Source organism: Puntigrus tetrazona, chromosome 5, assembly GCF_018831695.1.
Source record: "Puntigrus tetrazona isolate hp1 chromosome 5, ASM1883169v1, whole genome shotgun sequence".
In the NCBI taxonomy this organism is placed as follows: Eukaryota; Metazoa; Chordata; class Actinopteri; order Cypriniformes; family Cyprinidae; genus Puntigrus; species Puntigrus tetrazona.
In genome coordinates this window covers 1222206-1248669 of record NC_056703.1, presented here as the reverse complement: position 1 = coordinate 1248669, position 26464 = coordinate 1222206, and the positions used below count along the sequence as shown (strand labels likewise).

The 26464-nt window shown below is 36.1% G+C and overlaps 1 protein-coding gene across 2 annotated transcripts in view; it reads left to right on the top strand.

Annotated features, from left to right (window-relative positions):
- The window catches only part of nf2a (neurofibromin 2a (merlin)), a 31861-nt gene extending 7745 nt beyond the window's left edge, over positions 1-24116 (top strand). For both annotated transcript variants that reach the window (XM_043240421.1, XM_043240420.1), the window contains exons 5-18: positions 3074-3157; positions 6496-6564; positions 7854-7936; positions 9101-9176; positions 9482-9616; positions 9709-9783; positions 10208-10321; positions 11301-11423; positions 13847-13963; positions 14054-14154; positions 14776-14881; positions 16668-16795; positions 17694-17853; positions 23305-24116. In XM_043240421.1, the coding sequence (XP_043096356.1) occupies positions 3074-3157; positions 6496-6564; positions 7854-7936; positions 9101-9176; positions 9482-9616; positions 9709-9783; positions 10208-10321; positions 11301-11423; positions 13847-13963; positions 14054-14154; positions 14776-14881; positions 16668-16795; positions 17694-17853; positions 23305-23355 (1422 nt within the window). In that variant the 3' untranslated portion in view covers positions 23356-24116. The remainder of the gene's footprint in view (positions 1-3073; positions 3158-6495; positions 6565-7853; positions 7937-9100; positions 9177-9481; positions 9617-9708; positions 9784-10207; positions 10322-11300; positions 11424-13846; positions 13964-14053; positions 14155-14775; positions 14882-16667; positions 16796-17693; positions 17854-23304) is intronic.
- Positions 24117-26464: the final 2348 nt, after the last annotated feature.

The following is a 26464-nucleotide window of genomic DNA, read 5'->3' as shown; positions in this document are numbered from 1 at the left end:
TCAGTTTTACCAACAACTGCATTAAATCTAATGTTAAGTTATGGCAAATTTCCCTTCGCTTTACAGCGCTTGTACCAATCCGGTAGATTTAATGTATTGTAAAGGGCACAAGATGAAGATATGAACATTCTCAGAGAACGTAAGTAGCTTATCTCCACCTCGTAATGGGAGGTAGACCCACGCTGCTTCAGAACGGCACTGCACTCTGAAAACGAATGTAATGAATTCTCAAAAGATGCTAATGAATTCTGGGAAGAGATTGAAGAACCGTGAGTCTGTTCTCTCTTAGCGTCTGCTCTCTGTTCATATGTGGGCTTGGGATAGAGCCGCGTGTTTGGATGTGCAGATCCTGTATGAAAACGCTCGCCTGGATGGGCTCTTATCAGGAACGGCCACCCTTCCCAGACTGCGCTCTTAAAGTGCTGTCACATTTGTAAAGCAGATTGAAAAGAAGACCGTAATAGCCAGAACCTTTTTGACCAGTTATTGACACATTGCATGCTACTTTTGTGACTGTTTTCAGGCTGATAGTCGGGTGATGGATAAAAGAGCAAGCATGATGACTTTTTTTTTATGTTTGAAAGGAGATGACTGGGAAGCAAAGTCTTTACGGGGTTGGTTTACCTGGAAATTAAAATTCTGTAATGATATAAGTTATTAACAGAATATAACAGAATAAAAAATGACAAAGGATGTGAGCCTTTATTAAAATGACAGGGTTTTATGGATGCTTTTAACAAAGTACCATAAATGTCATAAAATAAGTATGTGACTCATGCTCTGTCTTAACAATTATGCTGATACACTAACATTTAAATACCATTTTAAAAATGTGTATTTTTGAAGAATTCTCTGATGCTCAGTGCTGAATTTATCTGGTCAAAATACAGTAAAATCTGCATTATTATATTATATTGTAACTAATAACTATATATATGCATATGATATATATATATATATATATATATATATATATATATATATATATATATATATATATCACTCTTCTGAAATTGAATGCATCATTGATGAATAATAGTGTGATTTAAAAAAAAAAAAAAAGTTTATTTTAATGATTGAAGAAGGTCAAACTATTCATTTATCGATGGGTATTTGATTGTTTTGTTATTATTTTTTAATGATTTTGACCTTGTGCTAATTGTGGCCCTGTCATTAAACTTTATTTGGCTTCCATGTTCTCGCCATCATTAAATGAGATCCTTTTTCTTTTTGCCAAGCAGCTAATGGTCGGCACAGTGACCAGCCGTCTCCCGTGTGGTTGTGCTTTTAGCAACAGCTCATTTGGCAAGGCAGCAATATTTTACTCGCAATTTGGCACTGGTTCATTGTTGACAATTAAATACTAACCTTTCAGCGTGAATACACATTTATAAGCGGTGTACATAAACAACTTTTTGTTAACCACTTCTTTTGTTCATAAAGGTCAGGGGTCTGTTCCTCCACCTTTTTATTAATTTTCTCTTTTGATGAAGCATGAAGTCAGGAATTAATTTGATTCGTTGATTCATTTACAAGTCTATCAATTAGTTGACATTGAAATTCTCTCTCTATCTCTTTTTCTTTTTTTATTTCCAAAGGTTTCTGGGATTAGTTAAGCTTGACTGCTTAACGTACAGACTCCATTCAAACATTTTGTAGATAATACAGGCTTGAATGTGGCTTTTTTATGTCTACATTTTACATTCTTTATTTTATTAACAGGTTAGCATCAATGCAACCGCATGATTCTCATTTACAACAATGTTTTATTTTAATCTTAAACCTCCTGAAAACATTATTATTTTGCTGGTTTGCAAGCATTGCTAGATCCAGGAAATACAAGTCTGGGTTTATTCATTCAATGCATGCATTCAAGTCTAGATGATGGACAAACTGATTACATTGTTACAGACAGATATGCAGTGATTTCTGCCAGGCTTAGGAGTCTGCACTAGCAGTCCTTTGCCAGGTCGCCTGTTTTCTCCCTACAGCCCCACTTGGAATTCATCTCAACAGCCCCTCAACAGTGAATGTGTAACCTATGAGCCATCTGCTGCTTCTATAGAGTTCTTAAAACTGACCCTGAAATATTCTGCCTTTGCTTTGTATTTGTAGCCATAAATGACGTCTGGGCTTTGCAGTCCATAGAGCCGGAAGGAGAGAACCTCTGCCGGCTTACTAATGGATAGTCGTGACTAGGATAGCTAAAAAAAAAAACCCAACAAGAAGAACACAGTTTTGTTTGTTCTGTCTTTTCAGAAAGTACCCAATAAAATACCTAGTTCTCTATAAAACTATGTAGACCCCAACTATAGAAGTTTTACTAATTTAGTTAGTAAAGATCTGTTTCTTACATTGTTTGCCTACTAAAACTACAATTTTTTTTTTTTTATATGAAAGACTACTTGGTCTCATGCCCCCTACTGTTTTCATGTAATAGTTAGCATCTAGCTAAATGTATTAATATTATTGTATATAAAAATTTATGCTCAGATGCATACATTGAAAATACCCTATGGTTTGCTGGGTTTGTTTTTTTTTTAAAGAAAATTAAGACTTTTATTCAAAGATAACGGCTACATATTTTTGCGTTATGATAGATTTCGTATAAACTATTTTATTTTAAGCTTTGTATTCATTCTGTGAAAAAACTCTATCATAGTTTCCACAAAAATATGAAGCAGCATAACTGTGGTCAAGATGAAATATATTTTAAGCATTACATCGACATCCTGGAATAATTTCTGAAGGTTCATGACACTGAAGACTGGAGTATTCAGCTTTGTCATAGGATTTTTTTCATCATAGTGATTTAACGTGCAAATATTATCTTTTGATAGTAGTTAATAGTACTTGAATATCTGGGCAAGTAACCAAAAGAATGCAGATTCAAACACTGTGAGGGTATGATCCTACCACTATTGTGCCCTTTAGCAAGATCCAGGCAAATATCACTGTGATTTATCACGATGGCATTGCATAAAAATCTTGGGAACACATTCCCCTAAATATGTTGCAGTAATAATAATGAAATGCTGTTAATCTCGCTCTCCCGTCTTCTGATATCCCGCAGGTAAAGAGGAGTATATTAGAGGAGGAGATATACTGTCCACCCGAGGCTTCGGTGCTGTTAGCCTCTTATGCCGTCCACGCTAAGGTCAGTGCTCTTTCTAAAACACCTGTTTTTCAAATCCTTCTTTTCTCTGATGGGCACACAAAGGTGTCGGAGCAAAACCTTAACCTTCTATGGATGTCCTTCAAGGTCGGCATCCATCCCATTACACTCTTCCCACAGGAAGAAGCAAATTTTATTAAGCAGGTGTCAGTTTGATTGACAGCTCATGGGCTACAAGAACATGCCATTTATCCAAAGGCCTTGGCTAACTGCACACAGCTCACCTTGTGCCAATTTAGAAATCGCACTCTGTTTCTCTTTGACTCACGTCAGACACGGAGAAACACTAGATGGCTCTAAAAACTGGATGGGAGTCAACTCAAGCTTTTGTTTGCTTTGTTAAAGCAATTTGTAAGCTTCACATGGCACGGCTGTTTGTTTAGCTGGTGTTCGAGTCTTGGTGCGCTAAAGTCTTTTGATGGCTTCTCAAGGCTTTTTACAGCAGCTTTGGGAAACCCGCCATTTTGATTTCATAGTTGTCATGTATATAAGTTGCGTACAAGTGATTTTTTTTTTTTTTTTGCTTTGATATTGTAGATCTAACAAAACAAAGACTTCATTATTACGCAACATTATTTATCTCTTTTTTTTTGCTTTCTGTTTCAATTAAATGCTGTTCTGTGCCACAAAAATATTAAGCAGCAACACTGTTTTCAACATTAATAATATTATTTCATGATTTTTGAAGGATCATGTGACACTGAAGACTGGAGCAATGATGCTTAAAAATGAGCTTTACCATCACAAAATAAATTACATTTAAGATATATTAAAATAGAATTGTTATATTTCACAGTATTACTTATTTTTATTTATTTAGTCTATTTTAAACAAATAAATGCAGCCTCAGTTAGCGTAAGAAATAATTTAAAAATATTATTATTATTATTTTATTTTTATTTTTTTTACAAAAATTAAATATTTTTTACATTTAGTGTTACCATTCTAAAAGAATCTTGTATTGTAATTTTTGTTCATTCTGCCAACCCCTACTTGATGTGCAGTTACAAATATGCTACATTCAAAGCGAATAATTGCATATCCACAAACATTTATCTGGTTTACAAACCTGAGTAGCTTCATGACAGATTTCTGTCATCTTCATTTAAAACCAGCAGGTGCAGGTTTTGAAGTTATCCAAAAGACAGGAAGTTAAAGAAGGCAAGAGGAAAGAGAACAAAGTGATGTAAAGAGAGTAAGAATCAAAAAAAAGAGGCATAGGCATATATATATATATATATATATATATATATATATATATATATATACAGAAGAAAGGAATAAAACGGGTTAAGAAGGTCGCACAAAGAGGAGAGGCTGAGATGGCAGCAGTTTCTCTTTTTCTGTGAAAACCTGTTCTTAATGCAGAAGAGAAGAGCAACCATTCACAGACACTTTCAGATGGGGATGCTTTCACATGCCAGTCTCATCACAACTGAGCAACGTGAGTCTGTCCGTAGAGCTCAAAATGACAAGCCGGCGTGACACTGATGGAGTATTATTGTCTTGCCTTTCTGATTCTGCATATCTGTTTGTTCTTCAGTTCCTGCAAGCAGTCCACAGTCTGTAATGATGTTTATTTGGGAACAGCGACATTCGTATTCCTTGTCTTATAGGAGTATTTTGAGCTATTTCTATGTACTGCATCTGCAGTGTGGTGTTGATTTGCCACAGACAATTTCCTTTATAAACAAACATATAGACAGGAAATACATTTATGTCAATATCGTGCTGTTTCAAAAGTATGAAAATAGCATTTAATTGTGTTTGCTTAAAACCGGTGTAATATGAGTTATAGCCACTCTCTCAAATCTGACTTAAGAACAGCAAAAAAAGAAAAAGAAAAGCTGTTTGCTTTCAGTTTGTATGAATGGGATGTGGATGCACACACAACATTACGGTGAATAAGTTACAAGTTATATATATATATATATATATATATATATATATATATATATATATATATATATATATATATATATATGAATAATATTAATTAATTGCATTTAAAATAAAAGCTTTTGTTTATATAATACTATTAATTGTTTATTAAATAAATGTAATATATATATATAATATATATATATATATATATATATATATATATATATATATATATATATATATATATATATATATATATATATATATATATATATATATATTAATCCAAGATACTAGAGATGTGTCTGTAAAGGCATCTCCGTCACTGACTAGCCAACTTTTTGTCCCGATCAGATTCATAATGGTCAAAACACTGTCTATGTGCATGATCTACATTGTCTCTGATCCTTCCATTTATGATAATCGTTGTTTTTTTCGAGCTCGGTAGACCCAAGAAGTCCTGTAACTTATTCAAGACATATGCTAGGGCTTTTCCTTTATAAGATTCTGAAGAGAAATAATATAAAGTAGATCGTAAGTTTGCTGCCCAGTAGTACCAGTGGATATTTGGAAACTGGCAGGTATAATAATGATAACCGAACACAAGCTCTTTTATTATTCCAGATGAAATCAGTGAATCATTTCCTGTGTTGTAAAAAAGGACGATGAATGGCAGGAAGGAGTATTTTGAAACCGATATGATATTTTAGGTATTAGGTATCATTTCTATTGTATTTGCACGTCCAATTAGTGATATAGGTAAGCATGCATACATTTAATTTAAAGAAGCAGTAAAGATTTTAAATTGTTACTAAATATTTCATGCTTGCTTTTGAACTTCAGTTTCCACAAAAATATTAATGATAATAATAATAATACATAATAATAATAATAATAATCAGTATGTCAAAATGTCAGACATATTATGCGAGACTAAAGTAATGGCTGTTTTTATTTAAATGGTAGTATTTCAAGGCTTTATGTTAATCAAATGATCGCAGCCTTGGTGAGCTTAATACACTTAAAAACATTAAACATCTTATTGACATATAAATGATATTGTAATTTTATCTAAGGTCTCTAAGACATTCAGCATCGTTGATTTTTTCTTCTTTTTTTTTCATGGTCAGTGTGCAAACCAACCATTTTGCTGTTGCAACATCTGTGTAAAATGTGATCGTGCAATTATCTTTCTCTCTCAGCAGCACCTTTTTTACTCTCTACTTATCTTACCCATAATGCCCCTCATAAAAACTCACAGCTGTAGTTCATCTTATTTTGATTTGAAAGTGCTTTTATGGTATTACTCGATTCACTTTAAGTGAGAACAGGTGAATATAATGGCTGTTTCTTCATGACTGTGTGAGTCCATTTTTTTCCCCCTCTCTCGGTATTCATAATTGAACTCATTTTAATTTCTCATCTTGTTTCTGCAGTATGGTGATTATGACCCTAATGTCCACAAGCCGGGCTTCCTATCCCAAGAGGAGCTGCTACCAAAGAGAGTGAGTGTGATGTTGAGATGGGCGTCACTCCATGCTAATTATGCTGATTATGTTCACAGAGCTCTGTAACGAGCGGGCTTCCCGTAGGGCGTTAGATGTAGTGAAAGCTCTTGGCTGGAAGCATTCGCTCACATGTCAGTAAGTACTGAGAAAAAGCATTTGTTTACTCGATTGGTATTCAGAATCGTCTGAAGGGTTTAAATAGTCCAACTTAATTAGGAAATGTCCCTCAGTTCCGATAGCCATTGTGTTTCACGTTAACTCTTGGTTTGGTTGATCATTCTGAAACCGATTTGCTTTACGCTCCTGTTGTACATTTTTATTTTGCTCAAGATATTCGCGAGTCAATATGTTTACCAAAATAGACACAAGCTGCAGCTGTTTAGCCACCAGCCCAGAAGTCAACTCCAAACTATCTGGCCCAGAAATGTTGCAAAGAACGTGAGCTGTTTCTTGAAGGTTATTTCTGTGCGTAGCATCTGCTAAAAGAAATGCATTGTAATTATATGCCAAAAAAATCTGCCATGTGGAATATATTTGATCAAAAAATACAGTAAAAACGGTGGTACTGTGAAAAATTATTACAATGTAACTATTAACTATTTCCATGTTAATAGTTTTTTAAATACGATTTGTTCATGTGAGTTTTACTCCAGTCTTTAATATCACACAATCTTTCAGAAATTAGTTTAATGTATTGGATTAACGCTCACAAAACATTATTGTTCTTATTATTAGGCTTTTATTAATGTAGAAAGCAGTTGTGGAAATTGATGCTTTGATAAATTGAAAGTTTAAAAGAATTAATTAGTATAATTTAGTAATCATTAGAATTTAAAATAATGTTTTTTTTGTTATATTAGAAATGTTGGTAATACTTTAGATTATGTAACACGTTAACTTTTAACAAGTTTTTAATTTCCTGCTTATTAATAGTTAGTAAGATTGTTAAGTCTAGGTATTGGGTAAGATTAGAGATGTAGAATAAGGCATTAATATGTGCTTAATTGGCACTAATAAATGGCTTACTGTCACTTTTGATAAATTTAAGGCATCTTTGCTGAAAAAAAGTGTCAGTTTCCTTTTAAAAAAGTCTTTTGAAATGGTAGTGTATGTCAACACTTTTTTTTCAGACGGAAAGCAGCTTTCATTCCAACAAACAAAATGAATAGTGATGTCAAACAGAGTCTGGTGCGCACCAAAAGCTCCTTTATGAAACGCCCAGATGAGACAGTTAAAGACTGTATTCAAGTTGATGACTGATCTTCACGTGTCTTTCTCTTGTGCAGGTTATTAATCTGTACCAGATGACTGCAGAGATGTGGGAGGAGAGAATCACGGTCTGCTACGCTGAGCACAGGGGCAGAACCAGGTATAGTGCCCTCTTAGTTCAGTCTCAGACTACGTGTTGCACACAGAAATGGCAAACACCTTCTAAAATCCCCGTCTGCAATCAAGGGCAACGTGCAAACTGTCCTGGATGCTTTGCATGTCGCTTAGAATCAGTTGCAAAATTAAAAAGACTTTATTAATAGTAAACAGCGTTATCTGTGTTACCTGCTCTTTGGGAAGTAATAAACTGGCCTGCTTCTTTACGGGCATGGCCTTGCTCAAAAAAAGTCCAAACTGGTCTACTGTGATGATGAAACCCACTTCCTGTGTTGCTTCGGAGCCTATTTAGATGCATGTAGGACACTTTCTTATTCCTTACACCTTCTCTTTACGTGGACAGCACTCCAGTACACTCACAAATACAGTCTGCACATTTTTCTCTCTCATTCATACACCAGCTTAATTTGATATCACACCATAACATTTTAGAGCATTTATTTTTTTTTTACTTTTTATATTTTTATGTTTGCCTCCAAATAAAGATAATAATTATTTTTTGTTGTTATTTTTTGCTTATTATTGTTTTTTATAAATAAAATGTTTTACTGGTTTTTTTATTTTTATTATTATTATTATTTTTTACATTTCTTTATTTAATATTGTATAATGCCTAAGGTTGTCTCATGGGACCCTTCACACAGAATGTTATTATATTTCATCTGTTTGTTTATTTTAAATTAGTTTTTATTTATAATTAAATTTATTTTAATATTAAAATCTACTTTTGTTTTATTTTTACTGTTTGTGTTTATTTATTTTTTATTTTATTTGTTTAATCATTTGATTGATGGTAGATATAGATTTTTTTTTTTAAACCGGCTGTTTCTTTAAGCACAGTTTGATGAGGCGAGTTGCACACAGACCCACGAGAACATGAAGGTGGTCCTAAAAGTCGAGTTGTTTTTAGTTTGATATTTTTAATTGGTGAGTGTGTGTGTGTTTGTGTTCATTGCCACAGTCAGTTACTGTAAGACGTACTGCGTGACCTCTAGTTTCTTCTCTTCAAGTTAGTCGAGTCTCATTAAAGCCCTGTGGTGAAATAGATTTTATTTTGTGTCTAATTTATTCTCTCTCTCCCTTTCTCCCCTTCTGTCTCCCTCCTTTTCCTCCCTCCCACGTTTTTGTTTGTTATTGTGTGCTGCAGAGATGAAGCTGAGATGGAGTATTTAAAAATAGCTCAGGATCTGGAGATGTATGGGGTCAATTACTTTTCCATTAGGGTAAGAAATGCCTCCGCTGCTGTACGGCAGTAACAATCCGAGCTAGAACTACGGACAGCCAAACACTTTTATTATTGTATACCTTTATTATTGTACATAATCAAATTGTTTCTTATTATTGGTAATCTTAAGATTAAATTATCTCACACTTCCTTCGTTGTCCGTCTTGCTTTAAATTTCATTAGCTCTGCCTTTTTGTTTGAAATATTACTTTTGCCAGGTATATGACGTCCTTTTCACGTTGAATATCATTTATAGTTGAATGAATTGGACTGAAAGTCTTTTTAATGTTTTTATTTTTCAAGAATAAAAAGGGAACCAGCTTACTGCTAGGTGTGGATGCTTTGGGCCTTCACATTTATGACCCGAGTAACAAACTGACGCCCAAAATCTCTTTTCCCTGGAATGAGATCAGAAACATCTCGTACAGTGATAAAGAGGTACTCATTTTATGAACAATTCATACTTGTACACAATCTGCTCTACACTAAGTGTATATATAGCACACTAATTTCTGTGACTCTGTCTTCAGTTTGCCATTAAACCCTTGGATAAGAGGGCAGATGTCTTCAAATTCAACTCCTCAAAACTCAGAGTCAATAAACTGGTCAGTATTTCATTATGTGATGTAATTCAGTGATCAATTTCAAATTGTTCATCACAAACCTCTGTGGTGCGGTAAGGTGGTTTAAGATCTGGCCTGCCCGAAGATTGATAAATTAATAAATCTTTATACTATTAATCAAGCGATGCTGTCATTTGTTAATGAAAGGTTCCTAGAATCCAAACCAGTGTGATTTTAGTTATGCTGTCAAAAACAAAAATAGAAATACTTCATAAAATGGTTCCTTCAATCTACACAAATTCTGATAGCCTTTGTGAGACAAGGACTGAGGTTTCAGTCATTAAAAAACCATACAGGTATAGTATGACTTGGGCTTGAATGACTGAATTTAAATTATATATTATTATTATTATTGTATACTGAATATAAATAATTTGTCGTTGAAGCATTTTTCATGCGTTTAAAGATTCTTCAGCTGTGCATCGGGAACCATGATCTCTTCATAAGGAGACGCAGAGTTGATTCGCTGGAAGTCCAGCAGATGAAGATGCAGGCTAGAGAAGAAAAAGCTCGCAAACAGGTCAGGAATGACATGAGTGAATGACTTCTGAATTAACAGCGGCGGAGTGAGATTATTGTTTATGCTAAACAAATAAATTAAAACAATTTCTGGGCTGTTTTTCAATAAGATCTTGCTTCACAGAAAAGCAAACAAAGTTGAAAGGAAAGAATAGCAAGCAAGTACAGAAATGTGTAAAAAAAATTATAATAATATTAATAAAGCAATAAAGATAAGACAACACAAAAATAGAAAATAAATGTATAATAACAGATTTTATTTATCCTCTTACAATATAGCCAGTTTCTAATGACAAAATGTTCAGTATAGTAAAAAACAAACAAACATCCATTCATTTTTCATAGACATAGTTGTTTTTATTATTTTTTTTCCTTTTTTGGAGAGTTTCATGCAGAACTTATTTGATCAAAATGACAGTAAAATCGGTAACATGAATGTTTAAAGTAACTTTTGTATTAGAGTATTTTTTAAAAACCTTTTTGTGATGTTAAAACTGAATTTTCAGCATCCATTCATCCAATCAGATCTGTTGATTTGGTGCTGAAAAGGTTTTTTCATCATTAACTGATTATAATAATGTGTTTGTGAAAACCCTGATGCATTTTTTTCAGGTTTCTTTTGATGAATAGAAAGTTCAAAAGAACAGCATTTATTTAGAAAATACGTATTACAGTGTAAAAGTCTTTACTGTCAATTTGGAAGGGAAGCAATCTCATGGATCCTAAACCTCTGACCAGTAGTTTATGTAATTTTTGGAAAACTATCATGTCGCTTTGGAGAGCTTAAGAAGTGTCAGGCAAATCCTCCCTCCCCTTTCTCTCAAGTAAATCTTAAGACTTCATGGTCACCATATGCATTGATTTTCCTGTTGCACCTCCAGGCACTTTTAACCAGGTGCTGGATTTGTGATCCACTAAACCCATTTAGCAGCGCTGCAATCCTGGTGAAATATGGATGAGCTTTTTGCACCTCTCTGTAGATGGAGCGTCAGAGGTTGGAGAGGGAGAAACAGTTGCGTGAGGAGGCAGAAAGAGCTCGTGATGAACTGCAGAGGAGACTGATTCAGTTACAGGACGAAGCTCACATGGCCAATGAAGCACTGGTGAGAAACTAAAGCGTCACCCACACTAAATATACTTATATATCTAATATATCTCCAAGGCAAAATTATTGCTATTTTTAGGTAGGAACCAATCGACCTAAATATTACTAAATATACTTTATTATTACAAAAAATAATGTTTCTTGACTTTCACATAGTATTTAAAAACTCTTATATAATATTATAGTATATAATATCATATATATATATACAGACGTGGACAAAATTGTTGGTACCCTTTGGTCAATGAAAGAAAAACTCACAATGGTCACAGAAATAACTTTAATCTGACAAAAGTAATAATAAATAAAATTCTATAAATGTTAACCAATGAAAGTCAGACATTGTTTTTCAACCATGCTTCAACAGAATTATTAAAAAAATAAACTCATGAAACAGACCTGGACAAAAATGATGGTACCCCTAACTTAATATTTTGTTGCAACCTTTTGAGGCAATCACTGCAATCAAACGCTTCCTGTAACTGTCAATGAGACTTCTGCACCTCTCAGCAGGTATTTTGGCCCACTCCTCATGAGCAAACTGCTCCAGTTGTGTCCGGTTTGAAGGGTGCCTTTTCCAGACTGCATGTTTCAGCTCCTTCCAAAGATGCTCAATAGGATTGAGGTCAGGGCTCATAGAAGGCCACTTTACAATAGTCAATTTTTTCCTCTTAGCCATTCTTGGGTGTTTTTAGCGGTGTGTTTTGGGTCATTGTCCTGTTGCAAGACCCATGACCTGCGACTGAGACCAAGCTTTCTGACACTGGCTAGTACATTTCTCTCTAGAATTCCTTGATAGTCTTGAGATTTCATTGTACCCTGCACAGATTCAAGACACCCTGTGCCAGACGCAGCAAAGCAGCCCCAGAACATAACAGAGCCTCCTCCATGTTTCACAGTAGGGACAGTGTTCTTTTCTTGATATGCTTCATTTTTCGTCTGTGAACATACAGCTGATGTGCCTTGGCAAAAACTTCGATTTTTGTCTCATCTGTCCACAGGACATTCTCCCAGAAGCTTTGTGGCTTGTCAACATGTAGTTTGGCATATTCCAGTCTTGCTTTTTTATGATTCGTTTTTCAACAATGGTGTCCTCCTTGGTCGTCTCCCATGTAGTCCACTTTGGCTCAAACAACGACGGATGGTGCGATCTGACACTGATGTTCCTTGAGCATGAAGTTCACCTTGAATCTCTTTAGAAGTCTTTCTAGGCTCTTTTGTTACCATTCGGATTATCCGTCTCTTAGATTTGTCATCAATTTTCCTCCCATGCCACGTCCAGGAGGTTGGCTACAGTCCCATGGATCTTAAACTTCTGAATAATATGTGCAACTGTAGTCACAGGAACATCTAGTTGCTTGGAGATGGTCTTATAGCCTTTACCTTTAACATGCTTGTCTATAATTTTCTTTCTGATCTCTTGAGACAACTCTTTCCTTTGCTTCCTCTGGTCCATGTCGAGTGTGGTACACACCATATCACCAAACAACACAGTGATTACCTGGAGCCATATATATAGGCCCAATGGCTGATTACAAGGTTGTAGACACCTGTGATGCTAATTAGTGGACACACCTTGAATTAACATGTCCCTTTGGTCACATTATTTTCAGTGTTTTCTAGGGTACCATCATTTTTGTCCATGCCTGTTTGGTGAGTTTATTTTTTTAAATAATTCTGTTGAAATGGTTGAAAAACAATGTCTGACTTTCATTGGTTAACATTTATAGAATTTTTATTTATTATTACTTTTGTCAGATAACAGTTATTTCTGTGACCATTGTGACTTTTTCTTTCATTGACCAAAGGGTACCAACAATTTTGTCCACGTCTGTATATATATATATAATATTAAGTGCTCTTGCAAACAAAAGAGATTCTGCTTTTAAACTGATATAAATGTGAGCACGACAGATATATGCATTTCTCCTTATAGTTCATCCTCCGTGCTCAGCACGACACTAATTCAAATAATCTTCTGGCAGAGCTCTGACTAGCAGAGGTCTTATTATTTTTAATCAGAGAGTTTCATATCCTTGCCAATCCTGTATTTTCTTTCTCTTAGCTCTCTCAAATATTTATGAGGTTTTTTCACTTTCTTTCACAAAAGTAGATATGTTTTGAGAGATATATTTGGGAAGAAAAAACTGACCTAGTGACACGATTTCTGTGATGCAAATGACGTAAATGTGTTAGACTAAGCTTTATGTAACAGTTTTTGTGAGATGTTACACAAATTGCATGGAAATGAGTAAAACGGCACAAGGTGAATCTATATATAATCATTTAGCTCGCTTACATTATTAATAATGCTTCATTAGCATAATATGCTGAACGTTTGCCATCTAATGCTGTTAATCAACAACGGCATCAAGTGAAGCAAATGTGCATCTGTGCAAAGCGTGTGGTCTCTGTTCTCAGTTACGCTCGGAGGAGACTGCAGATCTGTTGGCGGAAAAGGCACAAATCGCTGAGGAGGAGGCCAAGCTGTTGGCTCAGAAAGCGGCCGAGGCTGAACAGGAGATACAGCGTATTAAGGTTAGAGAACATTTGCCCACACCAGCTGCTCATAGAAGATCCTTCAGGAGCATTGAGGACTGATCATGCTCTGAATTACTCTTTATAAAGGTGACAGCCATTCGCTCCGAGGAGGAGAAGAGACTCATGGAACAGAAGATGCTAGAGGCTGAGATGCTTGCACTCAAGATGGCAGAAGAGTCTGAAAGGAGGTAACATCTGAGACACACACACACACACACATTCTACCTCTTTCTATGGATATTCTTTTATTAGATGGCTACTTGATGTTGTGATAATGTTAAATTATTTTACTTGATGTTAAATAATAGTAATATTTAGTTGTGTACCAATGGTTCATAAAAGAAAAGTTATTCTTTTTATATTGTTTCATTCATAACTTTTCACATTTTATAGTATTACAATCGCAATAGTATTACATTTCTTTTATTTCGTTTTTTTTAAGATAAAAAAGTTTGGATTAAAAGCATTGGATAAAAACAAGCAACATCTATAATGTATTATTCAAAACTCAGTATGTGAACACGCATCATAAAAGACGTCCCAGATTTTCCTCTCACAGCTGGTTCTACGCTGGTGGCCCTTCTCAAACCCATCTGCTGGGCCTTTACTTAGTATGTGGCACTCTGTTGGCATGCATACATGCTGGGATAGCTGTTTGATTTGGTGCCTGTAAAAGTCTCAATTTTCTGCTGATCTGAGCATCCATTTTTCCATTTCCAGCTGAATTTGTGCTTTGGAGATCCCAGCACTGTGTCCACTTCAAAGGGTTCAAACCTTGAGTGAGTAACGCACGTATCTATTCTCCTCAGGGCGAAAGAAGCCGACCAGCTGAAACAGGACCTACAGGAGGCAAGAGAATCGGAGCGCAAAGCCAAAAACAAACTACTTGAAATCACCAGTAAATCAGCCTACTCGGTAATCGCCCATCCTTTACCAAAACTCTCTGGAACATATCCACAGATGACATTCCATCAACGCTTGTCATTCTTAATCAGGCCGGTGTCCGAATCCAGTCGAATTTTACCTCTGAGAGAAAAAGGTTTTAAACTCAGTTGCACAGTTTGGGGTTTTTACGCTAGTCTGATTTAGCCTCTTGGCCATTTGTCAATGTCAAGATAATTTATTTAAACAAAAGTTGCATCAGACAACCATTCCATTACTCGCAAGAAAACTTTTCCCTTTCGTCCAGGGAAACCTTCGAGAGTGTTTTAGCCTCGCAATAACCACCTTAATGCAATCTAGAAGGAATATTTATATTCATATTAAGCTGTCCAACTTAAAAAATGGTTAGGTAGCCCTCTAGGGTCCCGGGAATTGCATGACAAGGTTGTAATGCTTTTCGGAATTGGATTACAAATGGTTTCGGAAACTGCTAGTGAGAGACCGCAGTTAACTTGAATACCTCCATTAAAAGCATTGTGAATATCCGCCAGGTTAGAATACGCATGATGACTGAGTGCACTTCATATCAGATTCAAATAGACGACTATTAAGGGATTGTCCTAAACCTCGTATATGGATACTAGATGTAATTGGAGTCAGAATGTTTTATTTTTTTTTTCAACATAAATGTTCCCAGAGAGGAAATGTTTCTACCTGGAAACCACATTTTAGTGCTATTGCTATGAGTTCACTAATTATTAGCCTAAGCACTTGGGAGCTGAGCTCTTCCGCTCTTAAAGCTTTGTGGATGCTCTTGAAAATCCAACTGGCGTTTTTGCATGCACAGTAAGTTAGGGGTGATTGGAGGTCAGCGTATCATTTCAAACATTAGCTTTCTCTATGGGTGGCTAATGTTAGATCTGTTCGACCACTTAAAAATCCAGGAGGCATTTCAAAGCATCGCCTCTGTCTGCGGGTATTGATGTCTTACCAAGAATTTTGAAGTGCTTTTTTTTTATACCCTAAAGCTTCCTTTGGTCTTCTGACAAAATCCAACTAAGGGTGGCTAAGGCAAACCGGAGCTTGACTTTGTTTAGATAAGTCAGCCTGCCTGAGGCATATTAAGGCAGTTTTTCTGAAGCTCATACTAGGTGCTTGAATTCCTAGCCGCTATACTGATCATAAGGTTGACCACTAAAAAGCTTCAGTTAAATGTATTTCTTCAGCTGCTTTGTAGCAGATTTTTGGTTCTGCCTCATTCAAGTTTGCATTATTGATTCTTTTAGTTTAATGTTTAATCTGCTCCAGAAGACATGTTATCTCCCCAGAGGCATATAGGTTAAAACATAGGTTTCTAGGTTTTAAAACAGATATATGGGATTTATGGAGCTTAAAAACATTTAATTTAAATTGACCACAAAGATGCCAGTGCATCAAGTTTTACTATTTAATATGCTTTCAAACTAATAATCGCAATTAATCGCAACCAAAATACGTTTTTATTTACATAATGTGTCAAGGCACACATATGCAGTATATAATTTGAAAATATTTACATGTATATATTCATATCATTTATATTATTAGATAAATGTATTTCATGTAGAACCCTAACATGTATTTCTTAAATATATATACGCATACAATGGATGTGATTAATCGTGACCTAATGTTGATACTGGGATGTTTGGTACGGCACTCTTGCTTTTGTGATATTGCTTAATTATTTTTGTACAATGAATTTTATTTAGCTCAGACAGCTCATTAAATCATGTTTTTCTCTTTCCTTCTCTTCCTCTTTCTCTCTTTCACTGCACAGCCTGTGCCGATGTCTGCCAACGCTCTTCCTCCTGATGGCCCGAACTTCAACTTCAGCATGGAGAACCTGAGTTTTGACTTCAAAGACACAGACATGAAACGTCTGTCCATGGAGATCGAGAAGGAGAAGTAAGTGCAGCCCATTTCAAGCATCAGTCCATCTTGATCACAGTCTCTTTCACATCTGTCCACACCTTTTGAACTAGTTACATCAACTGAGCTGGAGTTTGTCCTTTCTGCTGATACTCAACTGAGTTACGGATTTGTTTTTAAGTACTAAAACTTCCTGACACCTTGTTTAAGACACTTCCACTAAAATGACCACTTTCAATTTGGCCAAATACAGTTTTTCAACGTCGTGAAAAACAAAAAAAGCATGTTTTATGAGAATGTGAGATCCTGTGGTTTGAAATAATATTGATTGCTTAATTAATCATAACATTATATATCGTTTTTGCTACAATTTTCAATGTATAAAATACATTGCGGTTCAAAAGTTTGCAGAGGAAGTTGGAGTGAGCAAGGTTGTGTGAAAAAAAAAAAAAAAAAAAAATCTATTTCCATCAAATGTTGAACTTTCTGTTCATCAACGAATGTGTCAGTTTCCACACACTTTTTAAGCAACCGTTTCCAGCATGATGATAATAATACACGATTCTTGAGCAGCTAATTAGCATATTATAATGATTTCTGAAGTGTCATGTGGTGCTAAAGATGATGCTGAAAATTCATCTTTGCCACATGGATCACAGGAATTAAAATTATATTAGGACATCACAGTATATCACAGTAATATATTACATTGGAAAAAATAAACTGGAGTTGTTTTAAATTGTAGCAATAGTTTTTACTAAATTTTGATAAGAAAGAGTCTAGCATCTATCTTACCAACCCCCAACTTTTAAACAGCCTGTCCACACCTAAAAAAGGAAGTGACAAAAGGGAAAAGAATGTGTGAATTGGCCTTAAAACAGGTGGACACCAAGAGAGCTGCTTTGTTACAAAATGCATCTGTCCTGTTTGGCAGGGTTGAGTATATGGAGAAGAGCAAACACCTTCAGGAGCAGCTAAATGAACTGAAGACTGAGATTGAGTCATTAAAACTAAAGGAGCGAGAAACACCTCTAGACATTCTACATAATGAGAACACCGAGAAAGGCACCAGCAAGCAGAGCAACTTTAAGAAGGTGGGTTAAATGCATCTAACGCAAATCAAGACATAGTGTGGGACATGGTTTTAGATCATAAAGATTCATGCTAAAGCCATACTGTACCTAAAAATGCTATTAAGCTCTATTAATCTTTTTTGAATAATAGTGTGAAAGATGAAAATTTAGTAGGAAACTTCAGGAAATGTTTTTTATCACTGGACTGCATCTTTCAGTATCAAGTGACGTGAAAATCCAGCATCAAACTGGGCCTTCTTTATAGAACATTGGTCACTGAATTCATGGAAACCAACAAACACACTTGCAAAACTTCATTGGTGCCCTGGAAAAACAAACTGTATAAACTGTTCACATAAAACTGGGTTCTTTTGGAAGCTGAACAAGGTTATCTGTCCATCGCAACCAAAGACACACTTCTTTGAAGGTGTTTTTGAGCAAGTCCTTGTTTGTAATTGACGAATTCACGAAGGTACAAATTCAAACTTACACTTCCAGTGTGAGAATGCTGCTGCTTCACCCTGGTACCTGTCTGTTTGTTTGTATACTTGCTGGTACATTTTTGGATCAATTTTGCTGGATTTGAAAGATCTGGATTACTTGGACTATTCCTCCATTCCTTTCTATATCCTCTGCGACATCTGATACAGTGAATCCCCACTCTCTTTATCCTTGTGGTGCCAGTCCTCGGTACAGTTGGGTAGCCTCCCTTCTGTGGATTGTAGATTCAATACGGTTCTGGCTAACATAGTTAAACCAATTAGCTGTTGTGTGTGTTGCATTGATTTTTGGTCATGTCAGCCATTATGCTTTGATCCCATCTTTGGGAACTGTAATATTGCATCCTCAAATATGCGATGCACACTACTGAACTCTCGCTCTTTAACTGATAAAGAATCAGTGCTAAATGACATTATCACTGATGCAAACAAATGTTGCTCTAAACTGAATCCTGGCAAGTGCCCAATGACTTCTTCAACTTAAACCTCTTAACCTCTTACCTGCATGCATCAGGTACTGGTGTTGGAACTCACTCAATAATATTTAGATCTGGTGACAGTGCAGGCCATGGGAGATGTTCAACTTCACTTTCATATTCACCAAACCACTGTGTCACCAGTCGTACTGTGTGTATTGGTGCATTATCATCCTGATTCACGGCACCACCTTCAGGATACAATGGTTAAACCATTGGGTGCACATGGTCCTCCAGAATGGTTCGGTAGTCCATGGCAGCACATCTAGCACAAGTATTGGACCTAGAGAATGCCATGATATTGCAGCCCAAACAATCACTGATTCACCCCCATGCTTCACTCTGGGTATGCAACAGTGTTACGCTTCTTTGGGGCTTCTCCACACCATAACTCTCCCGGATGTGGAAAAGACAGTGAAGGTGTACTCATCAGAGAACCATACGTGTTTCACATTGTCCACAGCCCAAGATTTTTGCCTCTGGCACCATTGAAATAGACATTTGGCATTGGCACGAGTGACCAAAGATTTGGCTATAGCAGCTTGGTCATGTGCAGTATATTGACCCTGTGGAGCTCCTAAAGGACAGTTTTGGTGGAAACAGGAGAGTTGAGGTGCACATTTAGGTGCACGAGTTGGGCAGCTGTGGTTTTATGTTTTTTGTATATAATCCGGGTCAGCACTCGGAACATCCCTTTCAGACAGCTTCCTCTTACATCCACAGTTACTCCTGTTGGATGTGATTAGTCCTTCTTGGTGGTATGCTGACGTTACCCTGGAAACCATGGCTCTTGATTCATATCAAAGACTTGCTGTCTGGGTCACAGATGCACCAGCAAGACGTGCACCAACAATTTGTCCTCTTTTGAACTCTGATATGTCACCCATAACGTTGTGTGCATTGCAATATTTTAAGCAAAACTATGCTATTAATCTGCTAATTAAACCTTCACACTCTGCTCGTACTGGTGGAATGTGCAATCAGTGAAGATTGGCCACCAGGCTGATCAAATTTAGCCATGAAACCTCCAACACTGAATTGGCCAGTCCCTTCTTTATCTTATTTGACTCATCTCTATCTTTTGCCTATCATATGTCTTCTGTTGTTAAATCCTCTTTTTTTCATTTTCGTAACATTGCACATCTTCAGTTTTCTCTAACTCTAGCTGATGCAGAAATTCTAACCATGCATTAAATACATCACATCTGGATTAGTGCAATGCTCTACTACTTGATCTGCCTAAAAAACTTATTGCGAAGTTACAGTGTGTTCAAAACTCTGCAGCAAGAGTTCTTAACTCCTTGTGGCATTCTGCTCACATTACTCCCCTACTGCATGATCTTCACTACCTGTGGCATCATGTATTCATTTTAAGATTTTACTTCTACATGCAAGGCAATAAATGGTCTTGCGCCGCAATATATCTGTCTGAAGTACTGTCGCCCTATTCTCCTGCCCGGTCTCTCAGATCATCTTAGCTGGGTCTTTTATCTGTTCTTTGTTATGGGCTATTCACTGTAGGTTAATTTCACCTTAATTCAATGATGACATGAAAAGCCACGCTTGAAAACCAAAAATGTTTATGAACCTGGCGGGAGTGTATTTGGCACAGAAATAGTTTAAAATTTTTTCTCTTTAAGAGTATATAAGACCTTCCCCATAAGTTTCAGCATTTTTACAGCATATAAGGGTGTCCTTATTGCTTTACAGTGTTTGAATAATTCCATAAATAAACATCTGTATTTGTCTGTTGTGTCTGAGATGGGCAAAAGTTAGTAAATTGATGTACAGGTTCACTATTACACTTTTTCTCAGAATGTCTAGTATGAATTTGATCTTAATCATACAGTTAGTCATGCTACCGAGCACCAGTAATCCAAAAAGAATTTATTCATCATCTTTCTGAAATGTTCGGCTATGTTTTCATCTAGCCTTATGAAACGGTAGATTAAAAGCTCCATTTTAGCCATAGAATCTTTTCCTGCAGCATGTGAAATTGTCTCATTAGCCCTACGTTAATTGATTCCTGTGTTGTGATCGGTTGTTTGGATGGATGGAGTGGCCTCCGTGTGCTCAGTCGGCCTGTCTTGATGTGATTGTCTAATTGAAGCGGAGCTTGAGCAAAACGAGCCGGACACTTTGGGGGAACGGCTTTGCATCTCTCGCGCTAACAGCAGCTAGAAAATCCAGCTTGGCCTTACACCCTTCGACAGCTGTTGTTTTCTTAGCTGATGCTGAGCCCGCATTAGAAGCCTGTATCGGGACACTGTCTGACTCTTTGTAAATCACCATTGGTCAGGCAGTTTGAGCACTGGACCTTGGAGCAAAGTGACAAGGGTCGCTGACTTTCCAGGTCACACTGGTGGAATGATTAATGGCCGTGGCTGTGCTTTCTCCGTGGCCTGGTGTGTCCCGCTGCTAGCTATAGCCTGAGGGAAAGAGATGTAGTGAGAGTGTCTTAATGCACTGACAGGCTCACCTGTTCCCTCAGTTGTCCCTCAGTTGGTAATCTATCAAAATCCTCAGTGAAGCGGCAGCACGTAAGTGTGCAAGTGTTACTTTGTTAATTGTACTGAATTACAGATAAGTAGAAGTTAAAAGTCGATTAACCTGCAGAGACACAGAGCATTGATATTGATGTATTTTTCTCTCTTTGAAAGTGCTGTTTTTAGGAAGCCACTGATTTTAAAAACATTTTTACTAATTTGGCAGAGAGATTTTGGGGGAAAAAAAATTGTGATGCAAATAGCTTTTAGAGGTTACAAAATGTTGCATTATACAGTGCCTTTCATTTTTTTAACATTTTTTTTTTCTTTTTTTTTAGCAGTTAATATTTTTTTAACAAAGAAGCATTCAAACTTGATCAAAATTGACAGGTATTTAATAAAAACATGTTATATACAAGATGACATAATATCAAAATAATTACTACTCTTTTGAACTTTGCGTTATCATTGTTTCCACAAAAATATTAAGTAATGACTACTGATAATACTTTTTTGTCATCACAGAATTAAAGTAAATTAAAAATTAAAATAGTTATTTTAATCTTTGCTATAAATAAAATAATACTGCTTTTACAAAATATATGCAGCCTAATGCAGCTAAGCATAAGAGACATAAAATATTTTCTAACTCAAACAGTATGGTAGTGTCTATTCAATGTAACAAAAAGAAATTGACTAAGCCACACTTACAAATGGCTCAATGTCATTGCGTTTGATATTATGCAAAATATCAAACCAAATGGTTCTGGATCACTTTTCTGATTTGGAACGAAATGACCTACAGTTCTTAAGATGTATTCATACCAGGAAAGTCCAGTAGTTCACTTGCTTTGGTCTTGGTTTAGTTATTTGGTCCACACCCAATTGCTGTATTCACCCTTGCTTAATAGATCTGTACCAAGGAGTAAACGAACTTCAGTTTGATTCGAAACAAACAAGAAAGGCGTGAATACATCTTTAGATTCAGACTGTGTCAGGATTGACAGCTGAACAGAGACTGTGCCAGTTCTCCATGTAGTCTACTGGTAGTTTCTTTGGGTAAAAAGTGTCTCCTAAAAATAAATATGAAATGCAATGCACAGTGTTCATACCAACAGTGATTAAATTGCTGGAGGCCACCATGTTTCTGTACTTTCGATTGCCAGTAGACGTTCGTACTCCAGCCGTTATCAGTGGATTACGCAAGCTTCACTGTCTGCAGTCCTATTGCACATTTCTCAGGCATTTTTGCAATTACTTTTAACCAGCTGGTCTAGAGGTGTTTTTGGGTGGATGTCGGAAGTCGGTTCTTCTTAAGTTCACACAGTTGCCCTAGCAGAGTAACCGCTGGTGTATCCATCACGTTACCCATACACCTGATCCACTAATGCTTTAAAAGCAGAGAGTCCAAATACTTATTTATAATGACATTTACAGCTCAAGATGTCTGATAACCACTGAGCAGATTGGGGTATTTCAGGGTGAGAGTCCTCACGCCGTAAATCCCTGCGGAATGATTCATTAATGATGCAGAAATGTACCATCTTCATATAGCATTAATTTCATCATTTCCCCATCTCCGTATCTCTTTTCCGTCTCTTCTTGTTTGTTTACACCAGTTTTTCATGAGGGATTCTGTCTTAAAGTGTCTTTTAACATCACTGTCAGTAGGTTCACACGGACTAGTGACAGCTGATCAGAGACGCACATGCTCCCTTCGCTCTCTCTCTCTCTCTTTCGCTCTCTCTCGCTATGAATTCTGCATGACTCCGAGGTATTGCACATGTCATACATGTCCAGTGTTTCTCATGGCATGAGCATAAATAATTCAAAACTATAGGTGCCTATCTATCCTTTTTTTTTCTCTTCTTTTTGTTTTTTAAGTTACTGACCCCAAACATTTGAAACAGCAATGTGTGCATTTTATTTACTGTAATTGTCACTTGATATAATCATTTTGGAGCTGATCACATTTGTTTACACCTCTCTATCTTCAATCTGTCTCCACAGCTCACTCTACAAAGCACCAAATCCAGAGTGGCCTTCTTCCAGGAGCTCTAGCCATCCAGACGCTTTGGACTAGTGTTTGAATGTGTTGACAATGTCTTGGGTTTTTATCACGTTCCTGACAGGCTGTGACTCATTCCTCTATGAACCTAGCACGCTCTGGTGATGAAGAATGTATACGTGGCTAAAGTTTACATTACACTAAGAGGACCAAACTCTCACTAGACAGAACTACAGAGTGGAGTGGAGCTTTTCAGACCGCCACACACACACCAACATAAACTCATTCACATACAGAGACACACTACACGTTGTTTCCCAATATCCTTTTATCTGCAGGAGGTCAGAATCCCATTATGAAGACACTACGGTTAAGCAGCGTACACACACTGACAACATATAACATTGCACTGCATCCTAAATCCATCTCTCCGGTTACACAGCAGATATCTCGGTCTCTCGATCAATACGTGTCAGAATAATTGGCTAAAGCAGTGGTATTGCACCCTTGTGCCGTATTAGTTCGTGAGTTTGTTTTGTTTGGGGTCCAATATGGAGCTGTCTGGTCGTTCATAAAGATTGTATTAAACCTAATTGTTACAGTATAAAAGAGTTTACTTCCTCTCAGAGGATAGCTTAGCACAGTATATTTTAGGGAAAGAAAACCTTTTGGGATCACACCGTTTGGAAGACACATGTGAAATATTTGGATTTCGTTTAACTGTTTACTCCATTTTACAATGTTTTAAAGAATTTGAATATATTTTTAAAAATGTTTTTGTGCAGAGGAATAAATGAACGGAAATGATCTTAAATTATACTTTGACTGTCCTTATTTTGAATGAATTGCTTCCTAGCTCTCTGAACATCTCTGTAGTGTTTTACTTCAGTGTGCAACCCGACTGTACCACAAGTGTGATACCTCAAATCATGTGACTATTTTTCAGCGAATAGTTGTACATCTTTTATCTGCCATGTGATTTAAAAAAAAAAAAAAAAAAAAAAAAAAAACCTGCATCATGACCATAAGCATGGTGCAACAGCAACTGCTCACTTTTATCAGCAGTCTTGGTTCCAGAAACGGTTTTCGCATTCATTTTCATTTTCTCCATTGGGATTATTAAAAATATATTCAGTATAAATTAAAATTGAGGCAGAAACTAAATCTAAAAAAAGTATCTGAGACCATACTTAAAGGCTTTTGAAGAGCGCAGCGCATGAAGTGTTATGAAAGAAGTGATTGTGTTTATTTCAAAATAGATTTTCCAAGATGGATTTGATTGTTTGGCTGAGGTTGATTAGAGTGGGGTTTTGCTGGGTGCTTGTCATTTCTATGGTAATAACTTTAGAAATTCCACTGTTTTAAAAATATTGTAATCTGTAATCTATTTCAGAGATAAAGGTTTATGCGTTATTGTTCGAAATCAGTTTCTGCATGGAGAAAGTGAATGAAATGTTTACTCCCAGAACTCAGCTGTTAAGCCTCGCTGTGTTTTGGGATGTTTGTTTATGTGATTGTGTGTGTGTGTGTGTGTGTGTGTGGATGTTTGAAAGGACAAAAATGTATCGAGAATGGTGATCAAACAGCAGGCTGTTGGATTTTCATCTTCCTGGGGAATGTTACGCAAGGTAAATCTATATAATCAGCCTAAAAATGAACAATTTGTGTTTGTTACATGAAAGCTCTAACTATCTCAATTATAGCATGAAGGATTAGTCAGTGAATTAGAATTCAGTATGACGATTAATTCATTAGTTTAATAGCTCATTAAACTCAAAGCACTGAATATTGTGAATATTTATGCGTTTTAATCTCTTGTAGTTTTTTCCCTAATGGCGGTATTTGTATTATTTGTTACCGGTCTCGACAATAACTATAATTTAGCTGGGCAGATGTCTGAGCTGTTTGCTTCATGTATCATACTTTCTATAATCCTCATTATCATTATCACAGGCCGAGACACAAACTCCCCATCACTCATCGGTTTCTGCCCTTCCTCGATACAATGTCTGCACGTCTGGACGAGTGACAGTTAGATTGACAGCTGGTTCTAGGGATATTGACAGGCTGTTGCGGTCGAGAGAGGGATGTGCCTTAGGAGGTGACCGTGTCACTATTCGTCCCATCAGTCCTTGGGGTGGCAGATGGAGGCCTTGGAAGATAAAACTGCATCTGTAGGAGGTACCGAGGTGAAAAGAAGAATAGCTACCTTACTGAGGGTGAGAAAATCAGAGGCACTGATAATCAATGGTGGCTTTTTGCCTTGGGAATTTATTATAGTTTTTTGATCGGAGCTTACCTGGATTACACAACATGCAATTTGATCGCCCAGACTGTTCTCTAAGGGCAGGCTTGCTTTCTGATCTCAAGATACCCTGACTTTAAAGGTGAAATGTGTTACTTTTATTATAGATGCTTTTTTATTTTCCAGTTTTATGTGTAGAGACCTCAATGAGGCATTTGTAAGTTGACTTGTGTTGACACTGTGGCTCGCAGGTATGTGCTCAGTCTATGCTTTGTAGTACTCTACCTGTCCTGCAGAGGGCAACAGCAAGCATCTTCTGACCTCCAGGTACGTCCATTATTATCTTCTGTTGCTTTATTGGCAATTTTCCACCTTTTTTACTAGTTTTTAAAGGGATAGTTTTGGTTTAATGCAAATTAAGGTAAATGAACAACGTGTGGTTTAATTAGCATAAAAAAAAAAATTATAATTTCACTTCGTCCACTGTGGTTTTTCAGTAAATTGAGAAAAACTGAGCCCTAATTTAATATAATGCAGTCCTAATTTAATGTTATTTTTATGCTATTGTAGTATTCATTAATGTCTTAAATTAGCTTTAGTTTTTTAATATCTTGTATTAACTCTATTTAAACTTTGTTGACTTTCTTGTATTAGTTTTCACATTTTAGAACTTATTTTAGTTACACTATAAATATAATGTATGTATGTATATATATATATATATATATATATATATATATATATATATATATATATATATATATATATATACTGATGAGGACAGGTCAACAGTGTTATTCTAAATTTAATTACAAATATTAATTACACATGTAATTAGTACAATGTAAAAACATGTATGTACACAATAAGTGCATTGTAACAAATGCTTCATTTAAATGTAAGTACATAGTAGGCCA